At 35.7% G+C, this 15,811-nt stretch overlaps 3 protein-coding genes across 3 annotated transcripts; 2 read left to right on the forward strand and 1 right to left on the reverse strand.

Moving 5' to 3' along the window:
- The first annotated feature begins 582 nt into the window (after nucleotides 1-582).
- LOC124642065 (zinc finger protein 358) lies at nucleotides 583-1,500 on the forward strand. Its single transcript, XM_047180365.1, has one exon. It carries the CDS (start codon nucleotides 583-585, stop codon nucleotides 1,498-1,500), a length of 918 nt encoding a protein of 305 aa, XP_047036321.1.
- Nucleotides 1,501-10,325: 8,825 nt separating this feature from the next.
- On the reverse strand, nucleotides 10,326-11,829 carry LOC124642045. Its single transcript, XM_047180342.1, has 2 exons — nucleotides 11,727-11,829; nucleotides 10,326-11,328 (listed from the first exon to the last, which is right to left on the reverse strand). Exons 1-2 carry the CDS (start codon nucleotides 11,827-11,829, stop codon nucleotides 10,349-10,351), a joined length of 1,083 nt encoding a protein of 360 aa, XP_047036298.1. The 3' UTR covers nucleotides 10,326-10,348.
- A 566-nt stretch (nucleotides 11,830-12,395) lies between these two features.
- LOC124641718 lies at nucleotides 12,396-15,751 on the forward strand. The gene is made up of 4 exons (XM_047179883.1): nucleotides 12,396-12,425; nucleotides 12,937-13,089; nucleotides 15,185-15,338; nucleotides 15,678-15,751. The coding sequence occupies exons 1-4, from the start codon at nucleotides 12,396-12,398 to the stop codon at nucleotides 15,749-15,751; spliced, it is 411 nt and encodes a 136-aa protein (XP_047035839.1).
- The last annotated feature ends 60 nt before the right edge of the window (nucleotides 15,752-15,811 follow it).

Below are 15,811 nucleotides of genomic sequence, written 5' to 3' on the forward strand. Positions count from 1 at the left end.
AATTTTAACTATTCCCAGTGGTATAACGAACTAAAATTGCTAAGTCTCCCATAAACCGCTAACAATATCCCTACATACATAACACATGCGTGCGTATATAACATTATATAATATAAATCGGGAACCGCAACAATTGCAGAAACCATTAAAACAAACAGGATTGCAGCTGCGAGCGAGTGCCACTCGAGCGGAACGCTCGGCCCTCGGGCCCGCCCCCCGACCACGCACAAAAATCAACATAAATAACAATACACACCCCTATCTCAGACACCATGACACCTTCAACTACAAAAAAGGTCTAACAGCCATCTAAAATACAAACCCAAACTCTCCCCTGTGTATCCGAACACAGAACTCAAGATGGCGCGAAAACCCACGCGCCATTACCGAAAAAAGTTAAGCCAACGTCAAGTGTGCAACAATTGAAAAATATTTCGTCTCTTTCGTCCATTCAATAGACACAATCCCTCTACTTTTGGGCGCTTTTATTAAATTTATTGTCAAAGGAATGTATATAAAAGTTGTTGAAATGAAAAAGGGTCTCAGTTCCATTTCGATCGTGAGTGATACAAGTGTTCCAATATGTTTTCTGAACAAAGTTACTCCAGGCTTTTCAGGCCATGGGATGTGAGTGATAGTAAGAATGATGGACAGATAAACTGTGATATTAGTACCCCTACAGAAATAAAGGCGAAGAAAAGGGTCATAGATGAGACTAAAAGAGAAAACCGTCTGCGGAAAATTCGCGGGACTTTTAAGAAGTCAGATACGGGTCACCAAGACGCTACTGTTTCTACGACCACGCGTGATGGTGATGACGATGTTAAACCTGCTACTGAACTGAATTCACCCGTTGAAAAGCTGACTCTATGCTGTGACAGGCTTTTACAAGAACCTGAAAAGAAGGAAAACGTTGAAAAGCCGACGGAGGTAGAATTAAAACCTCGGTCTTACCCGCCACTGCCTCAGATGCCTGCATACAACCCTGCTTATATGTCAGACTACTTACCGACGGCCGACATAGCACACGCACTGGGCGTTCCACCAACAGACCCTTTACTCCTCGAATCCCTCGCCCAAGGGTACGCAATGGAGCTCGAATACGCAAGAATCCTTCACCAAGAAAACGAAGCGAAAATAAACGCGAAGAAACAAAGACCGAAAAAGTACAAATGCCCTCACTGTCAGGTCGGGTTTTCCAACAACGGGCAACTGAAAGGTCACATTAGAATTCACACTGGTGAGAGACCTTATAAATGTGACGAGAAGAATTGTGGCAAGACTTTTACGAGGAATGAGGAGTTGACCAGACATAAGAGGATTCATTCGGGAGTTCGTCCGTTTCCTTGCTCTACTTGTGGGAAGAAGTTTGGCAGACGCGATCATTTGAAGAAACATACGCGAACGCATTTTGTTCAGGCGGATCGAATGATGCCAGTTTTCGTCCCGTTGTCTGCAGTACCTCATATGGCCGGCTTTCCGTATTTATATGGTTACTGAAGTTCGAAACGGCGGAAATTTTCTGAAAATATTCAGGAGATTGAGTTGTAACTGGAATTGTATTCAGCTGTATCTAAATTGTTGGGAAAACTGACTTGGTTTTTAATATTTGATCAAGGTTTTAGTTAACAGGTCTGAATGTTACTTTTGTATAAAATAAAGTAAATAGTTTGAATACGAAACGCTACAGGATATAGTATACTTATTAATATAAAGTTTTATATAAATAAATGCGATATTTTTGTAATAATTATTTCTAGTAAGTAGATGACAATTTGTACATAATAGGTAGAGGTAATTCTTTCTACATACCTACGTCAATTGTATATTTTAAGATGAGCAATGGTTGTGAATAAGAGAATAAGAAATAAAATATATTTGGAGCTTTATTGAAATGATTTTGTTTCCTTTTTAAACATACCTAGGTACTTTTAGTTATTTCCCTGTCACTATATCTAGACTTAAACACTGGCTACATATAAACTACTACATGTAGTAATGTGCAAGACTTAATTAAATACACAGAAATTTATTTTTAAACACACACGCACGCTCTTTTGAAACACTATAGTTTGCCAAAACTCATTCATAGCGAGAGTATATAAGAGTAAGAGATCCTTCCTTCGCTATTCAAGTACATAAATTATCTGTTTAAATTACATTGTACAAGTACATGTTCAATCTACTCTTGATTGAACCCTAGACTGGGATTCTTATGGCGAGATTTCACCAAAACTCCTCCCGCATTTTAATTTTCACTAAAATTGATCGCGAACTTTGTGCGCGTCGGTGAGAGTCTACTGCACACGTGTTTGCGCAAAAGGCTGCAGTTTCGCTACCTTTTCAGATATGTTTGCTCGCAATTTGTTACTGTGTGCTAGAGCAAATAGATCAGAAGAAACATTTATGTGCGTCACAGTGCCCAAGTTGGTATATAATCTCGACTTGAGAACCGCTTAGTAATATCTAAGAACGCAACTAGCTCTAAGATCCTTCTATACCTATTCACTTTAATTTGTGAATTAGTGCTGTTTCTAAAATTAAGTATTGCATATTTTATCTTGGATAACTTAAAGCATGTTTCAGATAGTTGAAAGATTTGTAAAAAAAACCTCTCGGAACCAAAAAAACTGAATCTAATTAAAACACACTACTACTAGTTAAGTAAACTAAATTACTGCCTAGTCATTTAGCTAAACTTTACTGGCTAGGTACGGTGGGTTCTGCTTTCAACTTTATATTTTACAAATTGAAGTGATATTAATAACTATATTTTTAGTCTCTCCTTTCTGATTAGAGCCAGTGAAATAACAGCAGTTACAGACTGCACCTGTTAACTGTATATGCAGTCTGTAACTGCTGTGTGACCCATAGAAACGGGCTAAAGGTAAATTTTCACTATATGTATAAGTAGGTAGGTGAAATAAAGCTAAAATAATGCTATAATAAGGAGAACTTTTTATGCAAGTTTTCGCCATTTAACTCTGAAAATAAACAATAAAGTCACCAATGAATAACGTAAACGGCCCATAGATAATATAAAAGTATGGAATAGGCGAGCAAAAAGTTATCAAAAACGCTCGGATACAACACTTAGAGATTGCAAAATCACAATCATAGAATTGAGCCTCTAGAAACACAATTGACAAAGCGATCAGAACTAAAATTCTCCTTCCAAAGTATTCTAAAATCGATACATCATTCATAGAAATCGAAAACGATATAAATCGAAAAAAACTTGCGCAAATAAGGTATCTGAACATTGAAGTGCGGACTTCCGGCGTTCTGAATACATGAATGGACATACATACAAACAATTTGTTATTCCTAAATATTTTGACTTTTACATCAAAGTCATTGTAAGGATGCACACTTGGGCGTATAAAAGGTTTTTGAGAAATACTCATTAAAGTTTTATAAAATTTTTGCAGAAGATTAAAGAATGGTCTCATCTTCACCATTTTTATGTTCAAGTTACTGATGTTTGTAACAATTGTTTTACTAGGTACCATACCTACTTATCATGTATTAGAAACTTCGTTTAATGATTCGCCGACTGATGAATTTTGATTAATATTCATAATCTCAAAGTTTGCGAAAGATCCCGGTCTTAGAAAGTTTTTTAAATTGCTGACTGATGGAAAAATATTTCCCAAAAATGAAATTCTCAAATCATCTGTGATGTTTTTCCTAATACCTACATATGTATCTGTAAGTCACGCAAAAACTCGAAATACGCGAACCAATCTGGAATAATATTTTTTGTTTAAAAAAGCATGATTGTTAAGTGACCCTTTCTCCGTATTCTGCATACATCAAAGGTGAACACAGAGAGACAGAGTAAATGCGCAAATCAGTTCACGAAAACCCCCGATCGATCTCAATTTGACATCACAGGACAATTTTAAAGTTTAGTATCAACAAAGGGTTATATCATACTTGAACGTGATGGATTGCTGATTGTTGGAACTGATTGAGAGTTAACAAATGCATAGGGATAATAGAAGTGTTGCAATATTATAGTTTCTTTGTATGCTCTTCGGTGTACTTACATAAGTATTCGCGTATCAATTGAGAGCAAAAGAGGGATTGAGAATTTATTTTATTGAACTAATAGTATTATTTTCTTCTCATTCAAATTGCCTCTCCAGCTTCACTATTCTCCTAGTAAACATTTTGAAATGAAGAAATAGGTAATTATGGTTTATTTCAACACACATACTTAACTAGTAAATCCTCACACTATCTGTTTATTTATTAATATTTACTTGCCATCAATTATTTCCAACATGCCATACATTTTACACCTTCTGTGAATAGACACACTAACCTAATAAATTAAAGACAGCCCATTTCGCGTCAACGCAACAAACAAATTAGCTACTTTCCCACGTTCACATATTTGCCCTAAATACTCCCTAAATAATATTAAAGATGTACATTTCGGATGTCCGTGTACACAGCAGGACATTTCCTAAGAAATTGAGATATTTTTGCGCTGGTCACACTGATTTAATTGGATGAATGAAGTGTTGTCATTGCGCGCCGCGGGAAATCTTTTATTGCATTTTGACTTCCGTTATTTAAATTGGAGCTGTTAACTTGCTATTTGAAATTTGATAGGTATCTTTTTTGTAAAAAGGCAGAGCGTAAGTTTTACTCTGTGTTTTTTTTCTACAGTTAGAAATAATCATATTAGGTAGGTCAGAAATCATATTGATTTGCAGTTTCGTATATTTTCAACAAGTTTGCCCTTGTAGCTTCATCATTTACATTACCACGGCAAACCGCATCTTGCTAGACAAATATATGAAACTAACTACCTACTTACGTCCATGTCTGTTACAAACTTTGTCTAAGTAGGTACATAATACTAAGCATGCCGTTTTCTAAACTAAACCTCTGAAGAAATATGATAAATAATGGACAACATCAAAACGCTAATCCATTCAATAATCTATCACTTCCTAACTCCTACTGAAACTATTTAGAAAGAAAGAAAGAAAAGAAAGAAAATCAGTTTAATTGCGCAAAATATAAGACGCATAAATGCCCCTAACAAAATGAGCATAGTATGGATAAAAATATAAAAAGAACATAACACAAATTTAAGGGAAAATATGCGTCCTAAAGCGCGCAATACGGCCCTCGCTCAGCATAATGCTGCGACCCGAAACGAGATAGAGTCCCAGCGCTGGTTTTCAGCGATAGCCGGTGCTACCGCGATGACGTCAACCGGTGGAACTAATGTATAAAATAAATAAATAAAAAATACCTACTTAACTTTGCATGAATATTGTGATTTGTGTTGTGATGTGAACAAATGTGAACTTGTGTAGTGGGTGGATGCATTTCGCGACCCTTTGTAAATCCTCCGATAGTTCCCACGTCCAAAAAACTGGACAACATCGCCAACGTAGGTGTGACCCTACTTTTTAACTGTTAAGCATAACCTTTTTAATTCTTTCGACAAACAGAAGAAATCCCGAGATATTTATAACTATAACCCGCCTACAATCTCAACAAATTCGATGAATAGAAAATTTATTGGCCAAATATCATATGGCCAGTGTTGCAAGATTAAAAAAACGATTTATACTTTTTTTAGGCACAGGTGGCATTTGATACAGCCTGAATGAACCTCCGCGACAAAGCTAGGGAAATTAATGATGGAATCCGTGTAAACATTTTTTGTTTGAATGAATTGGTTTTGTTATACATCGGGAGTTTTATTCGACAAATGAGGGAGTATTATTAGCTCTGCGAATTGTATAGTAAGTTCAACTCAGTCGTGCGCGCGGCCCTATGTGTGGGTAACCCTTGTACATATACAGTGACTTTGTGTGCGTGACAAGAGGTACAGTCGGGTACAAATACAGTTATTTAGGGGTTGTATACAGCTGTTTAAAGTACAGTTATTACGTAAATTAGTTTATTTATTTATAATGATTCTGTATCGCTACTTGAAAAATCAAATGATGAATTTTCGGATTCGCTACTTTCACCAATGTTAATTATAAATTCTGACTCCATGTCAAAATGTCTATAGTATTCTTCTTTTTTCTTTTGTACATGTCGACAAGTATTACCCAACATCCCTTCATCAATTTGACTTAAACGTTCATTTATGAGTTTCATTATTTCCGTCTTATTTTGGTCGACATTATGCGAAGCAATATATTTTTTTAAAATTCCCCACACATTTTGTTTCCATTATTATACTAAATTATAGGTCTTTTACATTCTTAGTCCACACATTTATTTATTGTCCGCGTACCCCGAGCTAGAAAATATGTAAGGAGTATTTAATTCATCTTAGATATTTCACTTCATTTATTTCTTAGATACTGTCAATGTCAATTTGAAAAGCCGTATGAGAAAATAATGATAAACTGTAAAATGTAATAATAAAAAGCTTTGAATGTTGTTTCATTTTTTTGAAACGCTACCTGACTCCTTAAAACATTTTCTCCGTGAAGAACTAGACATTTTCGTAAACGACTGTACCCATAACAAAAAGCGATGAGAACACGTCGTGCTCGGACGACGTCACTGTCACACGAATGAAAGTTGTATATTTACAAGCCGACGCACACATAGGGCCGCGCGCAAATCTGAGTTGAACTATCTATACGCAAGTTTTGATTTATTAGTCAAAAGAAACTATATTTTACTGCTAAACTGAAATAATGGTTGGAAGTACGAGAACAGTTAAATGCGAAAGATACACAATATTTGGATTTGGTAGAAGTAGCGTTTTCATTATGTTTGTAAATACTAAGAATTTCCCTGAGAACTTCGCTACACCAAAACCGTCCTGAACCTAAGTGTACCTACTAGAATACATATAAGAGAATTATTATGCAAAAGATACTCTATAAACCTGTTTTTGACCGTTGTTTAGAATAGAAGTGATATAAATAAAAATTGTTCAGGACTTCTTGTAACCCTTTTGATATATTTAGATTAGCTATCTTTTAGCTAAATACTAGGCGTATATATAGGGCTGCCATCCGTCCGGGTTTCCCCGGATTTGTCCTCGTTTGAGGCCGTCCGGGGGGCGTCCGGGCGGGGTTTCAAGAAGTGTCCGGGGAAAACCCGGACACTTTTCATGTGAGGAAGCACCTCATTGAATTTAAGTATATGTTAATAGTAAATCATCATCACAATAATTTATTGGTATATTATATGTATATATGTATGTATGTATTTATTTATTGTTATTTGTATTAATATTGTTGTATTTAATTAGTATTTAGTGTTTTATTCATCATTATGTTTTCGTTTTATTTTCTAATGCACCTACCATGTTTTTCTCTGCATCACCCTAAGGTTGACTGGAAAGAATGCCTACGGCATTAAGTCCGCCTATGTAATATTTTTATTGCATAAAGTTTAAATAAATAAATGGATTACAAATTAGGTATTATTTTGTTTAAAAAAAATCGTACTCGTTCGGGGAAAAAATGCGATTTACGCCAAATGTCCGGGTTTTTTATGTTTGTCCGGGTTTGGCGAAATTCGAGATGGCAGCCCTACGTATATACCTAGTCGGTAGATATAGTAACACTTGCTCGAGGGAAGTATAGTAATGATCACATTATCCGCATGCTTTTCAAGTAGGTAAGCAATTACCAAGTATTTTTTTCCTTACTGTACGGGATAATTGACTCTTTACCCAGAGCAATAAATTAGCCCTTCTTTAGCAGTATTACAATGGGAGAGAGTAGACCATGGGAATATCGGTCACGTGGGTGTCACTGTCACGCCTCCTCAATGAAGTTTTTTATAAATTACCTTGTTTTTAACTGGATACGTGACGCTGTCGATATATATGTTCTAAATACACTATACATATAAACCTTCCTCTTCAATCACTCTATCTATTAAAAAAATCGTATCCAAAACCGTTGCGTAGTTTTAAAGATTTAAGCGTACTTAAGAGATATAGGAACAGAGAAAGCGACTGTTTTACACTATGTAGTGATGTACCTAAAAGATAGATTTATAAAGAAACACATCTCTCTTCTAATATTGACCACATTACCCGCATACCATACCTGTCAAATACCTAATTACCAAGTATTTTTTCCGTATTCTACGGGATAATTGACTCTTTACCCAGAGCAATAAATTAGCCTTTCTCTAACTATAGAACAATGGTGAAGTCCATGGGAATATCGGTCAGGTGGGTGTCACGCCTCCTCAATGCAGTTTTTTTAGATAATGGCTACCTGAAGTAAGTCGCGATTATTGTGAACAGGGAGGCCATGAAGTTGGATTTGTTTGAGACAGTTTAGTGTAAATATTTGTTTAAGTAAGATCATAGAAGAAAGAAAAATCTTTTATTTTTTGCGCAAGAGCACAAAAATATTTAACAAAAAAATACAAATTAATAAATATTTTTCTCTGTAAATCAAAAGACAAAAAGCAAAAATCTATGGATTCATTTGTTAGAGTGTGAGTAGATTGAAACGGTTACCTATTAGTAAAACCTATTGGTACCTATAACTAGGGTTTAATAGGTCGTAAGCTCTTACCTATCGTCAATGCATGTACTTACATACCTACTTAAAAATGATCAAATTAAAGTTGAAAGTATCTTGATAGATGCAGTCATCATGGTCACCCTACATAACACCTACAATTCGCTAAAGACTCGCCAACAATACAAATAGGATTATTTACCGCGTCCATTACATACAATACTACAATACTCATTCATGATCCACAAGAAAAAAAATAAGTTTGTGAGTTTGTTATTCCCAGGGAGTACTTGACTTTTGCGCAAATTCGCTTCGGCCCAAATCAGGTTGCACCTCTAAAAATTTGACAGATTTTGAAAAGGCTCCTTTTTTAGACCCCATGATCGATTTGATGCGATTTTTGTGTTTGTTTAGTCGACCTTTGGCTTGTAATTTTTGACACTTACACCTTTTTGAGACTCCCACGCAATATTTTTGTCAGAGTCAAGAAAATATGTTCTCAATTTGACCGATCTATGTATGTTTGCTCGCGATTATCTCGTGTTTGGCTCAACCGATTTATGCGGTTTTCAGCATAGAATTTGTCTGACTTATCTATATAGAAAGTGGTATATTGTACGTAGTAAATATGTTTTAAGTAATCAGTGGTTACAGTCACAAAGATAGATAATGAAATATGGTTTAAAGTTAAGTTTAAAGTAGAACTTTTCTCAAAAATAATAATAACCTACGTATCCAACCTCAAATCTAATAAAAAAAATCGACGCTAATGACAGCTTCCTTCACAAACGGAAGCGCGGGAAAGCTCAACAAACTGTCATGGCGGCCACCCATGGCGCGTGATTTGTCACTGCGGTAATGATGGCACAACTTGCATAAAGATCGCATTGTTATTCCGAAAACATCCCGAGTAGGATTTAAATGAAATAGGTTTAATAATTGCGTGAATGTTGATGGCAAATCAATTGATTGGGATACAGAATGATTTGTATGGAACCTTTCTTAATGGCGTTGATAAATTAATTGTAGTCATCTGAAGATATTGCGCATCAATCACTCAAGGAAGATCTTCGCTGTCTTAATATTTTTTTTTTATAACTAATGCTCAACTTAAACGGCTTAAGATAAATCTTTATTATGTTAATTAACAAGTTTCCGGGAGAACAATTGGGACCTTACCTAATATACCTAACAATCATACTTGTTGCCTGCAACAAAATCTTTTCATAGGGCATTGAAGAATATCAGCATACCTATATTTTTATGGGTGTGTTGTTGGAATGAGGTAGATAAACTTTTGTGTACTCAAGAATTTAAGACGTTCCACACTCCATTACGAAGGACACTTACCATTTCCAAAATCTACTCAGACTGTCCAAAGAAATACCACATCTCGATATCACGTTATGAAACTACCTATAACCAGGGCCTATTAAATGAATTAAATACAACATTCTATCAACAAGCTAAAGCTATAAATTTCCGCTAACAATCGTAAGGACGCATTTCAAAGTATCGCTGGCTATTGTAGCTTGCACTCGGCACCCCTATGCGAGGGATGGTACAATGCACCCCGGAGTACTATCGTGGTTGTGGTAGACCACACGTGGGGTTGGGCTTATATCCACTGGGTTTGGGGTGCAACACCCTAAGTTTTGGTGGTATGGAGAACGCGTAATTAAAAGTTGGGGTTTGAATTTTTGAGGCAGTCTTGTGCCTGTCATGTGTTGTTGAAATGATACAAACACATAACTGGTGACAGAGTTATTGAAGAAGGCTCAGTAACAAAAATAAAAACAAAATATTTAATGCGTAATTAACTAACTATATTATGACGAAACTATAACATAAGAAAACAAATCCTACATCTCATCTTTGACAGAAGATCTTATTTTATCGACATACTCTTCAACTACCAGCGAAACATCGGTCACATTCAAACCGTTCGCTTCAAAATAATCAATATTTTCAGGTTCCTTCACGTATTCCTGTAGAGCCGCGAACAGTTTCTTCGCCTTCACCTTCCCACGATACATCTTCAAACAGAACTTTTTCATTACCTTCAGCATGTCAAAAACTGTTGCAATAATGTTGTTCTCATCCGTACTGTATGTCCAGGTCTTTATAAATATATTCAGGAGCCCGTTGCAGACCGCTGGAGTCGCCATATGCTCCAATAAACCTGTTCGTACATAAAACTTCATTTTCTCAGGTTCGACGATAGTCTTTTGCGGATCCTCCCTTACTATCAAGTGCTCTTTTAGTATCTTGTTGAAGAGGTCAAGAAGGGTCTTAATTCCAGACGTATCTAATTTGGCTGCTTGCTCGTAAAAAGGTACTAAACCCTTAAGCTTCATAACTCTAGCTTGTACCTTAGGATTGTCAGGTAGCCAAAGATACAGGACATCCAAGGAATGGGCTTTTAACGCTAAGTTATCAATCTCAAAAATATCTAGAAGTCTGTCAACTACAGTTATGGGTATCACTGCTGAAGTGGTGGTCGGAGCGACTTCAAAAAGAAGTTTCAAAAGGATAAGAACGTGAACTTTAAGCTTGTCATCGTCTACTTTGAGATCCTGAGAAACGATTCTATCTAATCCCTTTGCTTTAAGGAATTTGTATGCGTTATTTGGATTCAGTTTGACAGCCTCGTTGATGTAATGAACTAGTTTAGTCATCTCTTCACTGATCTCTTCAGGGTCTGCTATCAACTTGGAATCATCGATGTTCAGTTGGTCCAGTGTTTCTGCCAGTTTTTCTAGTTTTGTTATCGCGGTCTCTATGTCGGGGTTGATGAGATCCTCGAGATCGAGGTCTTGGTTACCCATTTTTTGAGCTTCCACTGAAATAAAGATTAATTATTATTTTACTTAATACATGCCATTTACATCAGCGAAGTATGTACATATATAAATTGGTAGAATAGAAGAGGTCTGTCAGGAAAGTGAGCTGGTTGCCTAGGTATATGCTCCCGCTAGGTATATGCTAAAACACTGGCGAATAGCTAGATCACTTTTGGTACACTTATTATGTCTGTCGTCTACAGGTAGGTGACCTTCCTCTTAACAAGACTCCTGAACTTCATCATGGCCTGTCTTGTACCGTTGCCGGAAAGCCCACATGTAATTTGCCCGAACTTTTTTGAAGATAACAATACCTACTGTTGGAATCTTCAAGAAAGATGTGGAAGAATCGCATCCGAAAGATATCCCTATTAAAATAAATTAAAATATTGTTTACCTCCTATTGTTGCTTTAGTAACTTCTTCACCGGTAACGGTGTCCAGTAAAAGCGTTATAACACAAATTAAACTTAAAATACGAGACATCTTTACAATTCCCATGTCCTTTTCATTGACAGAAGAATAAAGAAAAATTCAAAGAGAATTTGCTGTTGAAAAAGAAGGTTAAAGCGTAAATAGGACTTACATCTTTATCTTTACCGCTCATCTGAAAAGTTTGAATAGGGGACTGCCTACCTAAACTACAACTAAAAAACTATTTAGATCAATATAAATACCTACACTGGAAACGTGAGTTGATATTTTTATTATAATCTTTAAAAAATATTTCTCATTATTTCATGAATTTACATAATATGCAGGTCCCGTGCATGTCCCGTGCCCCATTTCAGCAGATTTTTCTGTTGTCATGAGACTGTCAGAATCTTTGTCAAAGAGCAAAGAAAAAACATTGTGTATTATTAAATAAACAATCAAAAGAAGTGTCCAGAAGAATATAATTAATCACATTTAATTAATAAATAAATTGTTAAAAAAAAAACAAAGCACCCATGTAAAACGTATAAGCTCTAACAGTTTAAGAATAGTTAGTAAATGTGAATATGGATTCGTTGACTGTAATGTCCCGGTGTGGAGATGGCTCTTGCTGCTGCCTTCCTCACAGGAGCATGATCGCTCTCATATCTATCATTAGTTTAGTAAGTTAATATCATGCTAATGTACCGTATCTAAGTAAGTACTGCTATTCTATTAGATCCTATTACTATAGGAGGCAAAGTAGATCCTGTGGATACCTACACAGAAACAGCGACGTTTGTGGTCTAAGGACCTTCCTTCATCAGTGGGTTTGTGTAGATATTCGGGGGAGGCCCAAATAGCAAACCATCAAAGTAAAAGGATCAGACTTCAGGAACAAAACAATTCTTGAACTTAGTTCACTTACAAATCAAACATTGATCTCTTCTTTAGCATAGACTTAGATTTAAAACCATTTTAATTCTTCAATCATTTTCAGTACTCATTTAAGTATTTTGTTCACTTAGGACTTTTATACACTTGAAATTCCTCACAGTTGGTAGGCTATAATACCTCCGGCTAACATAAGCTATACATAATTTTGATCTGGGAACGGGAAGTTTCCCGGAAACTCGGGTGAAACCGCGGGTAAACAGCTAGTAACCTATAATCTCAGAACGTTTATTATTACAGATAGCCTGTATCCTAGACGTGGTGACCAATGAAACGTGCACGCAATGTCCTGCGAGCTGCGCCATGATTGTTTCATACGTGGAGTGCGCCAAACAGCTACTCATCACACTGTTTCAGATGGCTAACCTATTGTTACTGCTGGCTTCTATTGTTGTAAGTATTCTTCACTACATATCACTACATAGTATGTATAAAACAAAGTCGCTTTTTCTGTCCTTTTGTACGATTAAATCTTCAAAACTACGCAACCGATTTTCATGCGGTTTTTTTATCAGATAGGTAGTGTTTCAAGAGGATGGTTTATGTGTATAATACCTATCATCCATTATATAGTGGTGAACATTTTATATCAGCTTTGCACCCGTGCGAAGTCGGTGCGGGTCGGTAGTTATAAATAAATAGAATCATACAGAAGTATCGCTCACGATGAACAACATGCTCTGAAAACCTAGTTTTAGCCGATGAGAAATAGGATACACCTAAACTAAATTAAGCGGCTGAACTTATATATTTCTCGAAAGCGTAACATACCTACATACATCGCACCCGCTTTCATGAAACAATCCGTCTACCTTTTGAATTACACTGGTCAACAGCATTTTTGGTGCAAAGGTGAAATATATCATTTCTTATATAGTAAGTTCAACTCAGTCTTGCGCGCGGCCTTATGTGTGGGTAACCCTTGTACATATACAGTGACTTTGTGTGCGTGACAAGAGGTACAGCCGGGTACAAATACAGTTATTTAGGGGTTACGGCTGTTTAAAGAAAACAGTTATTACGTAATTTAATGTTTATTTATTTATAATGATTCTGAATCGCTCCTTGAAAAATCAAATGATGAATTTTGCATTTTTAGTCCACACTTTTATTTATTGTCCTCGTACCCCGAGCTAGAAAATATGTAAGAAGTATTTAATTCATCTTAGATATTTCACCTCATTTATTTCTTAGGTACTGTCAATGTCAATTTGAAAAAACGTATGAGAAAATAATGAAAAACTGTAAAATGTAATAATAAAAAGCTTTGAATGTTGTTTCATTTTTTGAAACGCTACCTGACTCCTTAAACATTTTCTCCGTGAAGAACTAGACATTTTTGTAAACGACTGTACCCATAAGAAAAAGCGATAAGAACACGTCATGCTCGGACGACGTCACTGTCACACGAATGAAAGTTGTATATTTACAAGCCGACGCACACATAGGGCCGCGCGCAAATCTGAGTTGAACTATCTATAGATTATTTGATACGTAATCGAAGTCCAGAACATAAAGTTGCACTAGCACGTAGGGATTTAGAGATATACCCCTCCTAAAGTACCAAAAACGCGTTTTTTACCGATATTTGACGATTTTTTTGAAGGACAGCAAAATTGTTTTTTAGTTTCTATCTATAGCATTATATAGTACTACTCTTCCCGATTGAAATTCATTTTTATTTCGAACGCTAAGAGTTTAAAGAACGATGTCAGGTTTCGGCCCACCCAATCAACTTTTAAAACTGAATTCTTACGGACACAAAGTTCTTTACTACAACAATTTACATATAAAATACTAACTTCTTATAAAATATTTAATTTTGTTATCTAGAACTTTCCAAAAAAAAGTATCATGTTAATAAGTAATTATTTTGTTTATCGAGTTCAGGTTTTTCGTTTGAATAATTTGGAATAATTTGGTTTTGAGAAGTTCAATGCAAAAGTGGAAAACATAGAAAAGCTTCTGACATTAAACTACACAAAAAACTGTAAGAATTTTCACTGTACATGAAATATTTTTATTGAGCCTAAGTTACTATGGACGTCTGACATTGTTCTTTCCATGAAATATGTATACAGCTACGATAGTTCGATCTTCACTATATTTTATTTGGCCTGTTAGTATGAAAAAACTCCACTTTATATTTAAAATGGTATATATTGAGAAAGAAAACTTGCAAAAATATATACTAAAATGGGGTTAATGCGGGGAAAGTAGTACTATATAATGCTTTAGTTATAAATTACTAGAAAATTCTGCTGTCCCCAAAAAATTACATCAAATATCATAAAAAAAACGCGTTTTTGGTACTTTAGGAGGGGTATATCTCTAAATCCCTACGTACTAGTGCAACTTTATGTTCTGGACTTCGATTACGTATCAAATATTCTACAAGAAATTGTATATTTCACCTTTGCACCGAAAAAAAAATAATAATTTGTTGACCAGTGTTATTTACGTAATAAAAGCTCTCTGACAAACGCAGGAAAGTGCAGTCCTAGTGCAACTATACGTGTGGTACACCCTGGCGTTCGTGATCATGGGTTTGGTGGTGAACGTCGTGGACTTTCTGCTGAAGTACAAGACGCAAGGCAACTCTTGCATCGTCGGGTTCGTCACTGAAGTCTGCTTCTTATTTGGTGAGCACTCTCTTTTTATTTCTCTTTTTAAATAGATTATTAGATAGATTTTCAATCAAGTGATTTTAGTGTAGCCAAAACGGATATACATCAGTAGAGTGACTTTTCATGTGTGAGTAAAAACGGACTGCTTTATTCTGATGTATAAGTTATAAGTAGGTATTGGTACCAAGTTTCATTAAAAGCCTTTCAGCCATTTGCGCGTGAAGAAAATATATATAGACACTTGCGAAAACCCAAAACCTCGTGTAGATCAATGTGCGGAACCTTCGGGCTATATTTGTGTCTTGTTTATTTTCAAGTACATATAATATTACTTGCCCATTTATTTGTTTTCAGTAATATTTCGTTGCTTGCCTCTCGTGGATACTTACAGAAAGCACATCGGCGGCGAGTCTTCTATAACATCATAGCTTGTAAATAACACTATTTTATATTACTTTGTTGATTAAGGTAAAAATAAAAAAATCACA

Source organism: Helicoverpa zea, chromosome 23, assembly GCF_022581195.2.
Source record: "Helicoverpa zea isolate HzStark_Cry1AcR chromosome 23, ilHelZeax1.1, whole genome shotgun sequence".
Classification (NCBI taxonomy): Eukaryota; Metazoa; Arthropoda; class Insecta; order Lepidoptera; family Noctuidae; genus Helicoverpa; species Helicoverpa zea.

Coding starts and splice junctions, on each gene's coding strand:
- LOC124642065 (XM_047180365.1), top strand. CDS start 583: ATGTTTTCTGAACAAAGTTACTCCAGGCTTTTCAGGCCATGGGATGTG.
- LOC124642045 (XM_047180342.1), bottom strand. CDS start 11,829: ATGGGAATTGTAAAGATGTCTCGTATTTTAAGTTTAATTTGTGTTATA. Junction 11,329..11,726: donor TACTAAAGCAACAATAGGAG/GTAAACAATATT, acceptor TCTTTATTTCAG/TGGAAGCTCAAAAAATGGGT.
- LOC124641718 (XM_047179883.1), top strand. CDS start 12,396: ATGATCGCTCTCATATCTATCATTAGTTTA. Junction 12,426..12,936: donor TCATATCTATCATTAGTTTA/GTAAGTTAATAT, acceptor TTATTATTACAG/ATAGCCTGTATCCTAGACGT. Junction 15,339..15,677: donor TGAAGTCTGCTTCTTATTTG/GTGAGCACTCTC, acceptor ATTTGTTTTCAG/TAATATTTCGTTGCTTGCCT.